The sequence below is a fragment of the Brassica oleracea genome, chromosome C6 (assembly GCF_000695525.1).
Source record: "Brassica oleracea var. oleracea cultivar TO1000 chromosome C6, BOL, whole genome shotgun sequence".
Lineage (NCBI taxonomy): Eukaryota > Viridiplantae > Streptophyta > Magnoliopsida > Brassicales > Brassicaceae > Brassica > Brassica oleracea.
The window spans coordinates 32478282-32495664 of NC_027753.1; the positions used below are offsets into that span (position 1 = coordinate 32478282).

Below are 17383 nucleotides of genomic sequence, written 5' to 3' on the forward strand. Positions count from 1 at the left end.
TTCAGTCGTCCAGACGACTTCCAACATCTCAGATGACTCAGACGATTTACTGGGGCTATATTTGTAAAAATGGCTTCCGTTTTTTTGTTTGGTCTCAAGAGGTTGAGCTGTAATTTCACTAGGCTTTTAGGTTAGTTTTGCATTTGATTCAAGTTTGGGTATAGGTTTGGGATTAAAATCAAGTTGTGGGTTAGTTTTGGGAAAAACCCACTTTATTATATGTTTTATTTATCTATAAATTATATTTTTGTTCTTTTTGAATTTTTAAAAAATGCTGCTAAAATAATAAAATTAACCAAATAATAAAAAACAGACTTGAAATTTTTTATTCAAAAATAAGGAAAAAACAGACAATATAAATTAAAAATAATGTTTTAATGTTTTAATGCTTTTTTTTGAAAATATCTCTAATTTTAACACTATCTAGTATTATTTTAATCATATACATAAAAGTATAATAAATGTAGTTATAATAAAGGGGCAACATTTTTTTGGTCCGCTTTAGGCGGCCGACAAGTCCGGACCGGCACTGCGCATAATATATTAAATTTGTAAGATTTTGAATGTGAGACTGAGATGTGTTAAGAAGATGATAATTTCATTTCAATTTCAGTTCTTCAAAAATACAATTAAAAATAATACGAAAAAAAACTAAATAAATGAATAATATTTTTTTATTATTATATAATTATAAATCTGTGTACATAATTTCATATTTTAAAATGAACCAAAAACTAATTATGCGTTTCTAAAACGCAAATCAAAATTTAATTTTATTATTATATAGTGAGCTCTTAAAACTCTTTCATATGTATAGGGATTGATTGGCAAGTGATTTAGAGGTACAACTACTTCCAATCATCTCCATAGTTGTTAGATCAAATAAATGGTAATCAAAAGTTGGGTAATAAAACTCATACAACTAACACTTTGAGAAAGGACTTAAAATAATATCACTTTTCATAAATACATTCGATCAAAAACAACTTAACATTTCATTAAAAAAATAGTATAAAATTTGAGGTAAAGTTAGAGTTACCATACTACTTTCTACAACCATATTCATGGCAACGTTTTTCTCATTTCTCTTATATAAATCAGAAAAACGTACAGTAATTATAACGTATCAAAAATTTATTATTCACAACAAGCAAAAAGATGGTTTTATTTTACATAAATTATGGGTGAGGGGTTCGTATCAAAAATATGGTCATTATTATTATCCTTGTAAGAAACCTAAAATTAGACGATTTGGATCCATTCTCCAACGCTCGGCACACCATTGTAAACAACAAAGAGAAGATAATAGCCAGGAGGAGCAACCTCTCCACTCGGAGGAGCAATGGCATGGATCTGATGAAGGTCGCGAACCTCTTTCTTGATATCAAAGATACCCAAAATGAGCAACCTCATGTTCATCGACACAGCATGTGTAGTAAACGGTGGTGCCAACATTGTAACCTTAACATTCTCCTTCGTCACATCTTTTTGGTTGAGGTGGATCCTTATGTTAAACCTCTCTCCGTACCTGATCTGTTTCGGTGTAGCGGTGTTCACAATAGTTGGTCTCAAATTGGCGAGCGCCGGGTCAAGGTAAGGCGGCGAGTATTTCTGGAGGCGGACCTCGGTTGGGAACATAACATCGTACTTGTAACCGTCGTTAGTGTTGCTTCCACCTACAAGAACTTTACCGTCGGGGAGAGCGAGTGCGATGGAGTGGTACACGCGCGCGATGGGGGAAGGAGCGAGCTCTTTGAAACGTTGGCCTAACGGTTTGTCTGGCGCGTACATGATCGGCGAGAAAAGTGGATCTCTGCCGTTACCCCATCCCGAGGTTCCACGTCTCACGCCGTTAATGATTATGACTTCACCGTTGGGAAGGAGGACAGCATCACTCATGACACGCGGCATTGGCATCGCCTCTGTGACCCATACAGGGTTCTTACTGTTGAGGCTGATCCTCTGGCAGTCTTTCAAGGCCGGTTCGTAGATCTTCTTGGTTTCAGCGCGGTAGAATGCGTCTTGTCTTGCGCCACCGCAGATGAGGACATCAGCAGGGATGACGGCAGGGTTCTGGACGTCGAGGCGGATGGGGAGAAGTGCCGAGGAGGCGGAGCCAGGGTAGTTACGGGCACCGCCAGGGAGCTGAGGGAACTCTCTGATGACTCTATTTGTTTTCGGGTTAAGAAGGATGGAACGGTTGTTGGCGAACATGAAGAGGTTACCATCGGTGTTGAGCCAAACAAATGGGTATAGATTGTTTTCTGCTGGATCATCTGTTTCTCTAAGAAGCTGCGAGTCATAGAGTTTCTTGTTGTCGACCCCTTCTTGATAGATATACTCGTAGTTGAGAGCGTCTCGGCCTCCAACAACGATGAAACTGCCATCAGGGAGAGTGGCTTGTGTTGAGTACCATCTCCTTGCAGCTAATGCGGTTGGGTACTCCACCCAACCGCAGTTTTCGCAGGTCGAAAGGTATCTCGCCGTGTTTCCTCCTCCTTGGAACCCTCCTGTGCTTACCAATGTCCCATTTATGGTTAAGCCTCCTGAGGAACACCATGTGTCCGTCGAAAGCTGCCAATATTATTTCCATCAACTCCATCAAATCTTAAAATGTTTAATTATATTCAGATATGTATTTTAAGCATGTGGACAAGATTTGCAATAAGTTACCAAACACTTTGGTGTATTTAGCCACCAAATATAACTTATAAAAAAAAATTTACATGTAATTTAGAGTCTATATTTCAAATATTCATACTGTTGGGCAGAACAATAGTAATGAGTAGTTTAATTTTTACCGCGAGAGGCCTGATGTTTCCGGTTTCGATATCGATGAGAACGGAGTGAGCCCAACAATCAATGGCATTTGTCTTTGTGTCATAAACATGGCAAGGTACACCAGGAGGGAGCTTGATCTTTGAAATTCTCCAAATGGTTGCATCATAAAACTGGACTTTGTTGATCTTTGGCATAAGAATGGCGTGCATAGCGGATACGCCAGAGTTCTTCAGGAATAACTCCCATTTTCCGGGCCAATTCATTTCAGGACCTTTGGGGGTGGGGTCGGTGTCGACACCATCAGCCCTAAGGTCTGGTGGTTTTAGCTCGGCGGCTTCGCGTCTGTTCCCAGTATCAGATGAACCAGCATCGGCAGGGCAGTTTTCTACCTCCGAAAAGGATGGCTGAGAATAGACTGCCAAGAAAACAATGACAGATAGTTTCCATAAGAGTCTTCTTGAGGCTCTCATTTTCTTTACTTTTTTACTTTAAAAAAAAATATTTTGGCTTAAACAATGAGAAACGATGTCTCAGGTTTTATTGGTTATGATTGCTTTTCGGAGAACAAGCTCATGTCTTTGGGAATTTATAAGCTTATTTTTGTTTGTTTTTGTCTTCTTTTTTTCTGAATGAGTGGTTAGCAAATTATTCCTCAGACTCACTGTCTATTTTTTTGTACGGGTGTTATGTAAAATTAAAAATTATTGGCTTTATATTCGGCTATGTTTATGCATGTTAATTAGGTCTTTTGTATGGTTGGTCCTTTTTCTCTATCAGTTTATTATGTTCCGCTAGGTTTTCTCTCTTTTTTATATTTATATTTATATTTTGGGAAAATTGTTTTTTTAGAGCAAAAAAATGATAACTATATCTCTTTTAGACTAATTTCTATTTTGTGCCAATTTTTCCTATAACACCATTTACTATATTTGAAAATAAATTTAATAAATAGTGTTACAAACAAAAAAAAATTAGAAAAATAGTAACTTTTGATAAAATACCTATATGAACTTAGTGGTATTTTTTCCAGTTATAAAAAAGTTGAAATCATAAATTTTAGATTATGTTCTAAATAAAATAGAAATGACATTCTACGAAGTAGAAAACGAAATCCACTTTTTTCATTGAATCTACAATGTTTAGAATACATGATCTACGTAAATATGAGTATTCTAAAAATATTTAGAATACACATTCTGCGCTTAACCTACCCTTCTAAAATCTTTAGAAATCAAAATCTACACATTAATATAAATCTAAAACACGTAGAAACCGACTTCTACAGATTTTCTATAAATCTAAAACATGTAGAAATCAAAATCTACACACTACTATAATTTTAAAAAACTGTAGAAACCGATTTCTACAGATTAGCTGTATTCTACGCATAAGAAATCAGTTTCTAAAAATATGGATACAAAATATTTGGGAATATTCACTTTTATATTTTGAAAAAAATCGATTTAAAAAAAAAAACGAAAAAGGAACTAAAAAAAACCTTGGTAACTTTTTTCATCGTCTTCTATATTCCAGTTCACAAAATTTTCACAACTATCCCTCAGAATTATAGCCCATTCTTCCGATTCTCTCTACTTCTTCTTTATTTAAATGTTCGCTAAGGTTGCTGATGCACGTATACGACAACCTAAAATATTGAAACTTGGTCTTTTATCTCTAACACTGATAAGATAATTTATGTATTAACACAATTTGATTTTAACGTTACAAAACCATTGGCTAAATTATGAAAGTCTATCTAGTTTTAGGTTGAATGTCAAAGAATATGAATTTTTGCATCAGGAAAATTAACTAAGGTGATTAATTATCAGTTAAATTTTTTGAAATAATTAAATCCCAATTTTGTTTTGAAGTAAAAAACTATGTTTAAAACTACTGTTTATATAAAACGAATTCAATATTTTGTTTCTAAAGCATATGCATGCTACATGTAATTTTTCAGTTTTGACAAGAAAATACAATTTCAGAGTTTTACCAAAAAAACAATCTTTAACAAGAAAATAAAATTCTGTAAGTTTGGTGAAGAATTAAATTTACGGGTTTAACAAAAAATATAATTTGCAGTTTTGGCAAAATGTGCGATTTTACATTCTAACAAAAAACTATTTTGTTTTATAAAATAATTGTAAAATGCATGTACGTTTTCTCATCTATAACGTACATTCAAATTGTCCATATAGATAATTGTATTATTAGTATTTTTCTAATTTTGGTGGAACCATCTTCATCTAAAAGGTCCATTTTGGTTTAGCCAAATAAATTTGAACTTTGTAAATGTTAAAAAAAATTATCTTAATAGTTCATCTGAATGTTTTCGATTTTTACACTAAACGAACTTTAGTTCTCATTTGTATCTAGATAGAATATCTGGATAAACTAACGAACAGCCCCCTATCAGCTGAGCTTTTTCTCTTTTATTTTTAAAAGTTCACTTAGGTTTTACTTATGCACATATACTTTAACAACCTAACGCTAATATTGATTTTAATTGAGAACCTTCTGAATGTTTCTTTCTGCATTCCTAATCTCATATTGAAACTTGGTCTCTTATCTGTAACATTGTAAGTTAAGATGGTTGATGTATTACGCAATTTGATTTTAACAGTGCAAAAGTTATAGGCCAAATTTCAAAAGTTATTTAATTTTAGGTTGAATGTCAAAGTATTATTAAGTTTTTTTGTCTAAATAATTAATTTAGGTGATTATTTCTGGTTATTTTTTACAAATGAAATAATAGTTTTTATTTAGAAGTAAAAAATGATTAGAAGTATATTTGAGTATGTGATTTGACGAAAAATAACATTCACAATTTTGATAAAAATGAAATTTTATTAGGTTTTTTTCGAAAAAAATAAATCTGCAATTTTACAGAAAATATAATTTTATGATTATAACAGAAATATAATTTTACAGTTTTAACAGATTTCACGGTTTTGATGAGAATGTAAAATTTATTTTTGTAAGATAATTGTAAAGTTTCATTGCAGTCATGTATGTTTGCTCATCTAACATTTTTTTTTTTTTTGGGTCAAAGCTCATCTAACATTTACATTCAAATAGGTCATCAAGATAGGGTATTTTAACAAACGCTACCGGAAAGCAGAATCGTATTTTATTTTTTAGAGCATATTTTGATCTACAACCTCAAACAGTGGACAATACAGAGTGAAGGAATAGGTAAGGGAAACGGATACACACATTCATGGTTTGGCTAGCAGAGAAATCTCAATCTCTTGAAGTGTTTTTCCTTTGGTCTCGATCACGTTCCTCTTCACGAACATCACCGCCATTAAACAGAACGTTGAGAACATCGAGTATAGTAGCCGAGGACCAAGCTGCTCAAGCAGCTTCAGAAATAGTAAACCCACGAAGAAATTTATGACCTGCACACATTGTTAAGCAACGTTATGAACACAATCCATGAGATACTTAAAAACGACAAGTTTGTTATTATTATTACCCAATGCACAGACAAGCAGAGAGCCAAAGCTTTTGCTCTGATTCGGCTTGGGAAGATTTCAGGCAGGAGTAAACCTGGCACTGGACCAGCTCCTAGGGCGAATGTTAGCACAAACCTGTAAAAAAAAACGACAATATAGTTTTTTATTTAAAACAACAAAAATGATTAAAAACAAATTTCTGATTTTTAAAGAGACTTACACAAGAGTGCCACCGACTGATAAACACAGAGCCGAAAAATGCGGCAAGTATGAACTTGTAGCACCAACTTGAAGTGCCATTGCTAATGCCTATACACATCAAGATAGACCACATTAGCACTGATAATAAGAACAAAAGAAAAAAGGGTAACAACACAAAAAAATGTGCCAACACACCATGCCAATGAAACTCCAAAGGAGAAGAAGCTTTCTTCCTACTTTATCCATCAACACCATTGCGATTAGAGACCCTGATAATCACAACATTGTTACAAATTTACATTCCGAGATCCATATAACTGAGAAGTCGATTGAAAAGAAAAAAGAAAGTGGAGGAGAAGGTAAGTGTTACCCAAGAGGTTTGAGATTCCGACAAATATGTTGGCCATGTCTGATGGTACTCCGGCACTTTTGAAAACGGTAGAAGAGAAATAAAAAACAGCATTTATACCAGATAGCTGTTGCAAAGCAAACAGGGTTGATCCAATAAAAACAACTGCAAAAGGAACGAGTGAATAACAAAGTACTATACACCAGGTAACAAATATATATAATAGACGAGAATAGATTACATGTTTGCATTTACATTTTTTCGGGAAAATGGAAATAAAAATTATATACCTCTTGAATGCCGACCATATAAGAGCTCGGTGAGAGTCACAAAATCTGGCTCGTCCGTTTTGTCTAGTTCTAGTTTATGTAATTCTGCCATAGCTGTTTTCACATGAGACCCTCCGAGTAGCCTCTCAAACTCAGCTTCTGCTTCAGCTATCCTCCCTTGCTGCATAAGATGAGGAGACTTTCATAGATAATGATCACAAAAAGAAAAGAAAGAGGGGCAGTAGTGTCGGAACTCTGTAATTTTCAGGCTCAAAAACGATAACATCGGTGTGAATGTGATGCATTTTCATTGTAAGTTGTGAAATGTAAAGCAGACCTTAAATAGCCACTGGGGAGACTCGGCACAGAAGAACATCCCTAAAGCAAGTGCCGCAGCAGGAATGGTTGATAACCAGAAACAGACACGCCACCTATGTACCATAACGATATATAACATGTTACAATACAATTAAGAGAGGCGTACCAAAAGTTGATTCTACAAAACAGTTTATGATGAAGTTTCTTACCAACCAGTTATGTTATGAACAGGAATCCCTATAAACAGAGCCGCCATCAGTCCCAGACATGTAGCTATCTGTATGAAGCTTCCATAAGTCCCCCTAACAAAAGCTGGTGATACCTACTCAAAATTTGAAAAAAATCTTCATAAGCGGCTTGAAACTTGTAGCAGAGAAAGATCCACACACTACGTTGATATATACCTCTGTGACATAGAGTGCTGCCACAGGTGGGCCAAGACCCATGCCAGTCCCAACCAAGAATCTCCCCAAAAGCATGACAGCTAAGCTATTACTAACTCCACTGAGAGATAAAGACATTATAGCATAAGCAACAAAGTCAACATTTGCTCAAGGATCATAAAGGGATTACAAAAATTACCTAACGAAAGCACCTAAGATCATAGGCAAGGCAGAAAGCTGAAAGGCTCTCCGCCTTCCGAGTCCATCGGCAGCTCCACCGCTGAATAAAGATCCAATAAATGCGCCACCAAGACATACACTAACCACCAAGCCTTCACATAACAAGTAACGCAACATGTTATGACTAACTAAGGGTCCGAATGGTAAATATATATGTATATGTAGAAATTTTTGTTATTATTAACTGCGATGCGGTTTGATCGGTCACTATTCGAAGCCTAAGTAACTAAATGCGATGAAAGTAAGTAAGTAATACCTTCAGCTAATGTGTTTCCAGTGAAGCCAAGATCAGAAGAAATGCTTTCAAGCGGTTCATTAACAACTCTGTAAACAAAAAACATTGAATAAAATCAACACAATTCTCATTAATAGTAATATTGAAGAAGAAGGATTGGAATGATGACGAACCCTAAGTGGTAGCCGAAGAGGAAAGAAGAAAGCGTAGCGACAAGGACGTGTGGGAGAGAGCAGATCCATGGAGGATTCGTGGTTTCCGTTTCCTTGCTCGCGTCGTCATCATCATCCAGTAAGAGACGTGAGTTATCTTCGACGTCGACCACTGGAGAATAATCTCTCGATGGCGTTCTCTTGTACATCGAAGACGATTGCGAACCCCACATGCGGCAGATCCCTTTGATTTTTCACACTGTGTATTGATTCAGATTCGAACGAAAATTAGAAATCGAAAGCTAAAGATCAATCAAAAGTTTCCAAAACTCGGATAATCAGCGAGAATCATTACGCGAATACGAAGAATCAGAACAGAGCACGACGAGCATAAGATGGAAGAACTTACGGATTAGATTAAGATGAGAAAGCAGAGGTCACAAGATGTCTCTCAATAAAGGAGGAGGAGAAGCTTCAAGAGGAAGAAGAAGAAGAAGAGAGGCAACGGTGAGCCGTGATCGCTAACGTGCGCATTGCCCAATTAGACGACAAAACGTCAAACGAGAATCATGTGCTTTTCTCTCTTTTTGCTTTCTACCATTCTACTCAACATCAATTTGCGTCCATTAATTAAACGCACGTGTCACACCCTCGTACAATTTGTTGCTAGTCGCTAGATTTTTCTTTTTTGTCGGTGACCTCATCTTTTGTTAATTACTAACAGTTTCGTAATTGTTTTCTTATAATGATTTTAGCATGTGTAACAAGGTGGGGAGTATTATCGAGCCCGGCTCATATAATTGTTTTTTCACAAAATGTTAGTTATACTATTATCAATTTAAAAATTAAGATCCTAAAACTATCCGCTATTAATAGATTTAGGACTCAAATTGTTATGTGGAAATGAAATAAAAAGAAGGGACATGGTGTAAATGGAAAGTGTGAATAGAGACACGAGGAACAATGCATTTCCTAACGTTCCTAAAAAATATTACCATTCATAAGAAATAATTTTTTTTCCTCGGTCTTTTTCATTCATTTTTCTGTAAAAAATGTAAAAAACAAAATCATTTCTTCTAAAATTTGAGAAAGAACATCCGTTCTTCTTCATTTTTCTTGTTCCCAGAATGGTCACCAGTCAGACTTAAGATAACTCTATTTTTTCTTCTATAATTTACACTAAAATATAATAACTTTATTATAACGTAACTTTTGCTCTAATAGTGTTTCACTATAGAGTGAAATATAGAAGAATGTCATATTTTATTCTATATTTGGAGTGGAAAAGTGACATTCCTCTATATTTCACTCTATAATTTTACTCTATTATATAGTAATATAACTAGAGTAAAAATTACACTAAAATAGAATAATTCTATTATAGTGTAAATTATAGAGAAAAAAATAGAGTCTCATTGGAGATGCCCTAAGCACATGCTAGAAACCACACTGAAAATTATATCTAGTAAATTCGAATAAATTATTAAAAAAAAATCTGTTAAATTTTAGTGTTAATTAATCATGTATTTCATTTATATATAACTATATATATATATATATATATAACTATATATATATCTCATGAGATCTCTCCATATTATATTTAAAAAGTTTCTAACAAAATTAGTTTGTAATTCAATTTATCAACTTTTTAATACTTGAAAGAAAAAAATGTGGAGGAGCAAAACAAAGTAAATACATACTTGTTATGTAAATAAGTTAGCCACCATAAAGACTAAATAGATCATTTACAGACGCTAGCCACTACTACTAACAAGTAAGAACAACATCATTCTGCCTTGTTTTCTTCTTCATTGCAACTCTACCAAACTATCACTCTTGAAACTTCATAAATCTACTTACTACACACTACTACAACCTCTAAAGTGCAAACAAACTGTCATCTTCCATATCAGCCAAGTCAAACAAATCTTCATCCTCATCACCACCTTCTCCTAATGTCTGTCTTCCCAAGCTCAGCCTGCTTACAAGAATAAAATATTCATTCCAATACTTGGTGCCATTACATTTAGTCTCATTGATCTGAAATGGGACTAACTTGGTGCATTATATAGTATAGGTTCATATCACACTATCCTACACTCACCTTTGTCTGACAGTATCTCTTGAGCACGCGGTGGTATTGCTGGCGAGCCTCTGGAGAGTTAGCCATGGACAGAACACGTGAGAAAGCCTCGTTCACTGCAGCATCTACTTTCTGCTTACGAAACACCTTGAGAATATCTTCCTCTTCACTGTCTTCTACGTCTTGCCTGAACCCTCTTAGCCCAGCTCCTTTTCTCCTCCACCTCAGTACAACCTTATCTAATATCCCTACCGCCCAGCATATAACCTTGTAATGCTTCCTTATTTGGTAACCTCGAACATGAGCCTGCACACAAATAACAAGATAATAAAAAGCTGCAAGGAGAACACTAAAGGCTAATGGTAAGCAATAGGCCTGCGGATTTTGTCGGAACCGAACAAGCCGAACAGAACCAAAATTTTCGGTTTTCGTTTGGTTATGATTTGGAGTCTGTTTTAGTTCGGTAGGGTTTTGAAAAATAATTCGGTTTTTGGTTCGATCTGGTTTTCATTTTTCAAAAAAGAAAAAACGAAAAATAACGAAAACAACCGAACCAAATTAACCGAACTTATTAAAAACAACTGAAAATATCTGATTTTTTTAAGAAAATTATACCAAAGTCTAACCTAAACAAAAAAATCAGTTATTTTGGGAAATAAAATAAAAAACCAAAGTGAAAACCGAAAAAACGGAACCAAAAATACCGGAACCGAAATAACGAATAAACCAAAACCGCAGCCTAGGAAGCAACATCATCTCATGAGAGCTGTTAAATTACCTGTATCTTCACAACTTTCTGGCGAAGCGAAAGAAACTCTTTTCGGCGTTTATAGCGACGGTAATTCTTCTGAATAGATAAAGCTGCCGAATGGTAGCTCTTTACATTTCCAGAGGCTAGCTTAGACATGGCCGAGACCCCTTTGATATCTGCATAGATCCCATACTCTTGAAAGTAAGCAGCCATAGCTGCTTCTCTCTGCTGTCGCTTTCTAAACGAATGTGCACGAAATGCTGCTTGGATTCTCGCAACTGCTTGAGCTGCGTTTCTCACTGCAGCCAGCGTGTCTTTCAGTGAATGTGGGCTTCGTTCCGAGATGGAATTCAAAGTCATCTCTGCTTGTAAGTGCGCAGTGTCTTTAGAACTTTCGGTTTCTTCGAGTGTGAGCGAGGAGAGATGGTCTGTTAACGCCACCTCTGATAAGTAACCTGCAAGACCCTTGTGGCCATTAGAGGCAGCTATTGAAGCTGCAGTTTTACCGGCTGGGTCTTGGGCAGTGGGATCAGTCACTGCTCCAGCTGATGCCCCTGATGCTATAAGGGCAGCCACCAGTTTTTCACTACCACAACAAACGAAACAGTATCACTTATTGTCTAAAAAAAAGTTGAAAACACAGTGTTGGTCTTAAGGCCTATTTACCCAGAACCAAAAACCAAAACGAACTGAACCTAAAAATGAGTTTCGGTTTGGGTTGGATCCTATCAATTATCCAAGCAGATCTTATATTTCTAGAACCGAAAAAAACGAAACTGAATCGGAACCTAAAACCGAGTGGTTTCTGAATTTTTATAATATAGTTTATATACTTATAAATCTTAACTATATTTGGTTTTACAATAATCAAATAATTTAAAAACATTTTTATAAACTGAAATACCAAAAAAAAAAATGAACTACCATAATACTTTTTTATCTAAAATATTTAAAATTGTTCAAATTATTCAAATTTATATCAGTATGCCCAAAAAAATCTAATATTTTTTCTGAAAACTCCAAAATTTTCTGACCTTTTAACTTAAATTAGCCGAAAAACTGGAACCGAATGAGATCCGAAATTCCCATGGATATCAGCCAGTTCTCTTTTTACTAGAACCGAACCAAAAACCGAAATAACCGAACTGAAACCGAATCAAATTCTCTAAATACCCGAACGTATCTAAACCTCTAAAGCTGAATGCCCAAGGCTAGTTAGTTGTCTAGGCTGCTCACCTCCCGAAACGTGCAGCCCAATGAAGAGCACTCCATCCATTAATATCACGAAAATCCACACCGACTCCACGAGCAAGAATTGGATGGAGTGCCCACTCGAAGCCAAGGCCCGCAACCATATGAATAATGCCTTGTTCTTGCTTTGACAGAGAACAACAAGATGTTTGATCTTCATCTTGGCGGGGTCTTGAAGACAGCCACACATCCAGCTTGTCTTTAAGCAGTTCTTGTAGAAGCCAATCAACAGTACTTGATGATGTTGCAGTGCCATCTAGGATCGTTTCTAAGATATGGCTCCATGGCTCTAGGTTACTTTTACTGTCCGATACAAGTGTTTGCACAAGCCTTACAAGTAACAAAAGCTCATCTCGACTGCTCCAAGGGCAAGACGTGTCATCAGGCTTCTCACGATACTCAAACTCCTTTATTTGGCTACACGAGAGTCCATCTCCAGAAGTAATGCATAGATTCACTTTGCCAGGGCCACATGGAGGGGCTTGGCACCGTATAACGCCTTCCTTAATGATCTCAAAAGGAACTTCAGTACTCCCAAACATGCAAGACCATGTTGTATCACAGAGAAATGATCCAATGATTATCACCTGCTTTGTCAAAATGAAAAATCCAATTACACACCAACCATTTGTTCTAATCAGATAAGAATCTATTAAGGATGTAGTAAGAGATTAGACCTTTGTAGTTTCATTAGCGTAACCCCACTCTGGTGATATGTCCTGGATAGTAAACTTTTGCTTATATGCAACTGTCTGATTCATTACTTGCTCGAAAGGCAACTCCATTCTACTGTTGTTGGCATTAGTTGCTAGAGCTCCCAGCTCAGAATAACAAGTAGGAAGTTCAAAAGAAGAAGCAAGTTCTTGAGGCAACAACAATGTAGCTGATTTTCAAGATAAGTATCAGAACAAATCCATGTCAAACAAGGTATGAAGCCTAACAGATGAAATACCTTGGTCAGCCTGGTTGCTGTAACTCAAGTTAGAATCTTCCTGCATTCCAGTTAGCAATCCTTTAGCTGAACTTGGTGTGCTTCCCTGCTTTCAACAAAAACAGTTTAGTTTGAAAAATCTTACTCCTAAGATTCATAATTAACAGATAAAAGATAGTCTTGATCCCACATTTCATTTAATTAAATGAGAGGATTTACCTCAGAGTTAAGAGCTATAGAAGCCTCACATGCCTCCAGCACATCTTTCCAGGATTCAGCCTTTTGATCACCACTCCCTCCACTACCACCTGTATGAAGAATGATGAAGCAGTAAGAAAAAAAAAACTGATATCGAAAATCAATGATGTATAAGTTTGGCTTGCCTGAATCATTCTTTACGAGCATGAGATTGTTGGAATGATATTCAGCTCCAATATACCCTCCGTAACATCTCCCCAGCCTGTTATTCTCTGCTCTCTGATGTCCAGCTGCTGGTTGAGCATTGATCTCCTCCGTACACTCTAAAGATAGGAGACTATTCAAACTATGGAGTGGTGAACCTACAGTACTCACATTATATTGGGCTCCTCCAACATACCCTCCGTAGCATCTCCCTAGTTTGCTGCTACTCTCTGGTCGCTGATGCACAGTCGCTAGTGGTGGAACAAGGTGATCAACATCCGTACTAAAGTCTAGAAACTGGAGACCATCCAAACTTTCGTTATGAACAACATTATTATCATCACCAAGACTAAGTTGTTCCTCAAGCCTCTTTAAAGCCTCCCTGGTCTCAAACTCATAAGAACTTCCACTGCCTTTCGGGGTGGTCTCAACTCCGTTACTCTTAAAGACAACGTCAGAGTTAACACCCGGCGAAGTAGACGAATGGTGCTGATGTATGTCGGTAGAATCACCAATGAGGTGACTGTAGCTTGCATTCTGAGTCCCAATGGAGACTGGACTTGAAAAGAGATTCGAAGGATTCGGTGAAAACTGCACAACGGTTCCACTAGAGTGTTTTCCCTGAAAAGTTCAAGCAAACCACAACGTCATACAAAAGAAACCGAAAGGTTCAGAGCTTGTAGTAATATAACAAAGAAAGTCACCTCTTTTCCATCACTCACATCCCTGTAATGAACAAGGGCAATATGTTCGTATTCCCTGACATATAAAGAGTAATAAACTTATACGTTAGTATACATATCATTTTTGGTATACACATCAAAAGAGAGAAGAAGGTACATAAACTCACGGGTCTAGGATCCAGTAGATACGCCTCTGGAAAGAAGGTTCATGCTCTCCATGTGCATAGTAACATTGCAAAGCCTCCACGTTACCCACCTGTTCCATAAAACAAACATCAAAAGAGTCATTAGCAACCTTAAAGAACATATCTACATCATCTATTGTTAACCATAATCAAATTAAATCTAAGTTGCCACGAACATAGCAACAAAGTGAAGTAACTATCTCTCACCTTAAGACGTTCGTGAGCTTCGGCAATAGCCCTACCATCCTTCTTTCTCTTCCATTGATGACCATCTTTACGGAAGAACTTAAGAACCCTTTTATTGTAAAGCAACACCGATCCACCTGAGAAAAGCCTTGCAATCAACACCAACATCGTTCTGTCTCAAACCAGTAAAATAAAGAGAGCAAAAGTCAAAGCTTACTTGTAGGCTTATGAGGTGGCTTATCTGTTAGCCGATATCGTTCATGATTCAGCAAAATGAAGTGCACCTCGGGAGGTTTCAACCAACGAGTATGCGCTTCTTGGTACAGAGTACTAACATCGTATTCTAAACCAAAAAAAAAAAAAGATTTAGCCTTTTTTTAAGTCAACGGAGGAAAACGAAAGGTTCAGCCTTTAGTAATCTGAGAAACTCACCGGACTGCATAGCCAGCTGACTTTGAGATTTTCCAGAAGAATTGTAGTTGAGAAATCAATCAATCACATGAGGGTCAAGTCAGTTTGGTCTTCGTTGTTCCTTTGGCTGTAAGAATTTGACTAACGGACTGACCAATATTCTGCTTTGGGACACAGTTTCCGACAGATAGCCACGAAGATGGATGTAATGATGCCAGGTAAGGTGATCCTCTGTGGCGCGTTCCATTGTTATCGAAGCGACACTATTTGTAGGATAAAATAATAGTCGGTACCCTCGTGTCCTATACTGGGAGTTAATTAATTTAATTAATTGTCGTTGTCGCAGCTAAAAAGAGCTATCAAGTAAATTACGGAAACAGTCCCCAAACTCGTTTTTGACTTTAATATTGTAAACTTTGAAGCTCTGTTCTAAAAATCGGCCGCATAGCCGTCTAAACGCTACGCGTCACTCTTCTGTCCTGATTTATGCCAAATTGGTTTAAAAAATCGGATATCCGATTTTTTCCGTCTAGACCGCCTAGCCGCCTAGGCGGCCGTCTAATCTTTTTTTTTTTTTTTTTTTTTTAAATAATATTTTTATTTGTTTATTTGATCTAAAATTTTATAAATATCATTTATATTCATAATTTTGATGAAAATTACACTATATTAAGTTTATATATTCTATTTGTGTGTGTTTATACAATCTTAAACATGAAAATGTATTAATGTTATACACAATTAAAGATTAACATGTTTTATAACATAGTAAATCATCTAAAAAATCCGCCCGCATAATTTCTGATTAATCCCTGATTTTCTCTTTAGACGCTAGGTCCAATCCGACCGCCCGATTAGCGCCTAGCGCGTTTCCGAACGGGGCTTGGAAGTAGCAGTATAGCACGACGATACAAAAACAAATCAACTTGAGGATACAGTTGTCATTACCTTTAACTATCTTCTTTCTCGTTAATAATTGACCACCCCGACGTTCTCATTGCCAAATGCCAAGCTACGGAAGAAAACAAGCGTCTATTAAGAAGGAAAAAATAAACAAAGAGTTTAGAGACTTTTGCAAGTTTAGTGTACTACTATCATAGTGGGTTTGTAATTTACTTTTTGTAGGAGCGTGGGTGTTCTTGTTCTTTGTTCATGTAAGCTGCTCTGCTCCGGAGTGGGTTTTAGTTGCATTGTGTCCACGCCAGCATTTTTGAATGATTTTTTTTTTCACATGGAAAAGAAAAACAAAGAGTGTCACCTTATATATTTGACTACACAATGTTTCCCTAAACATCTATCATATATATATATATATATGAAAATAATTACTGCATGATTGAAGTTAGGAACTTGACTTACTCCATTTTTGATATTTGTATCCCAGCTAAAAAGAACATTTTAGATGTGCTCTAGTCAAGTCAATCATATACTCTATCCGTTTCTAAATAAGTGTCAATTTGACATTTTTCACACAGATTAAAAAAGTGAATGAAATATAATTAAGTTTCTGTTAGACTAATAGCATTTGAGATAAATTTATAAGATCAATGCACTTTGGAATTAATTTTAGCTGAAAAATTAATAAATTTTGCATTGAAATTTTAAAGTGACAATTTTTATGTAACAAGAAAAATGCTAAAATGACACTTAATATAAAATAAAGGGAGTAGTTTTGATAATATATGTGGTTTTATCATATATCGCGACTTTCTTTTATGTGTGCCAAAACTAAAAAAAGGTTTATGTATGACATGTTTTATTAGGAGTTGAATTTTCTCTAATAGTTTACCAGATTCTTGAAATGAAAGCCTCAGATGCAATTTTAACACAAACCATCATTGGATAAAGGATATCTAAAAACATATTGCTCCAACATTTGCATTCACCCTCACGTGCACTGTCTTGAATTATTGATTTAGACTGAACAGCTAGCACGTAAACACAATCACTCCCACTCATTAGTTAATATTATAAACCGTGTCCTATTATACGTACCCACCATAAATGTTTATTCTTTTTTCATCTTCTTTAGCTATTATTTGTAAGCATACAATGAAAGCCACGGCATGCAGCATCTCCAATGTACGCCTCTATATTTTCCTCTAAAATAA

The 17383-nt window shown here is 35.9% G+C and overlaps 3 protein-coding genes across 4 annotated transcripts; all 3 read right to left on the reverse strand.

Annotated features, from left to right (window-relative positions):
- Positions 1–1113: 1113 nt before the first annotated feature.
- Positions 1114–3340, reverse strand: LOC106299796 (galactose oxidase-like). The gene is made up of 2 exons (XM_013735810.1): positions 2802–3340; positions 1114–2574 (listed from the first exon to the last, which is right to left on the reverse strand). The coding sequence occupies exons 1-2, from the start codon at positions 3249–3251 to the stop codon at positions 1243–1245; spliced, it is 1782 nt and encodes a 593-aa protein (XP_013591264.1). The 5' UTR covers positions 3252–3340; the 3' UTR covers positions 1114–1242.
- A 2490-nt stretch (positions 3341–5830) lies between these two features.
- Positions 5831–8951, reverse strand: LOC106296392 (probable plastidic glucose transporter 2). Of its 2 annotated transcripts, none has more exons than XM_013732520.1 (13): positions 8796–8951; positions 8408–8645; positions 8256–8323; positions 7959–8091; positions 7781–7880; positions 7586–7698; positions 7396–7489; positions 7080–7239; positions 6811–6954; positions 6636–6709; positions 6460–6548; positions 6260–6374; positions 5831–6182 (listed from the first exon to the last, which is right to left on the reverse strand). In XM_013732520.1, exons 2-13 carry the CDS (start codon positions 8617–8619, stop codon positions 6000–6002), a joined length of 1485 nt encoding a protein of 494 aa, XP_013587974.1. In that variant the 5' UTR covers positions 8620–8645; positions 8796–8951; the 3' UTR covers positions 5831–5999. The 2 variants fall into 2 exon arrangements, with proteins under 2 accessions (XP_013587974.1, XP_013587975.1); XM_013732521.1 differs by having other exon boundaries at positions 8742–8951.
- Positions 8952–10068: 1117 nt separating this feature from the next.
- On the reverse strand, positions 10069–15506 carry LOC106300692 (calmodulin-binding transcription activator 4-like). The gene is given in 14 exon segments (XM_013736895.1): positions 10069–10336; positions 10338–10367; positions 10494–10778; positions 11251–11809; positions 12460–13061; positions 13152–13357; positions 13427–13511; positions 13625–13713; positions 13789–14428; positions 14512–14566; positions 14658–14746; positions 14883–14998; positions 15079–15204; positions 15294–15506. Coding segments are annotated over 14 exon segments (2961 nt in total). The 5' UTR covers positions 15304–15506; the 3' UTR covers positions 10069–10267.
- Between the last annotated feature and the right edge of the window lie 1877 nt (positions 15507–17383).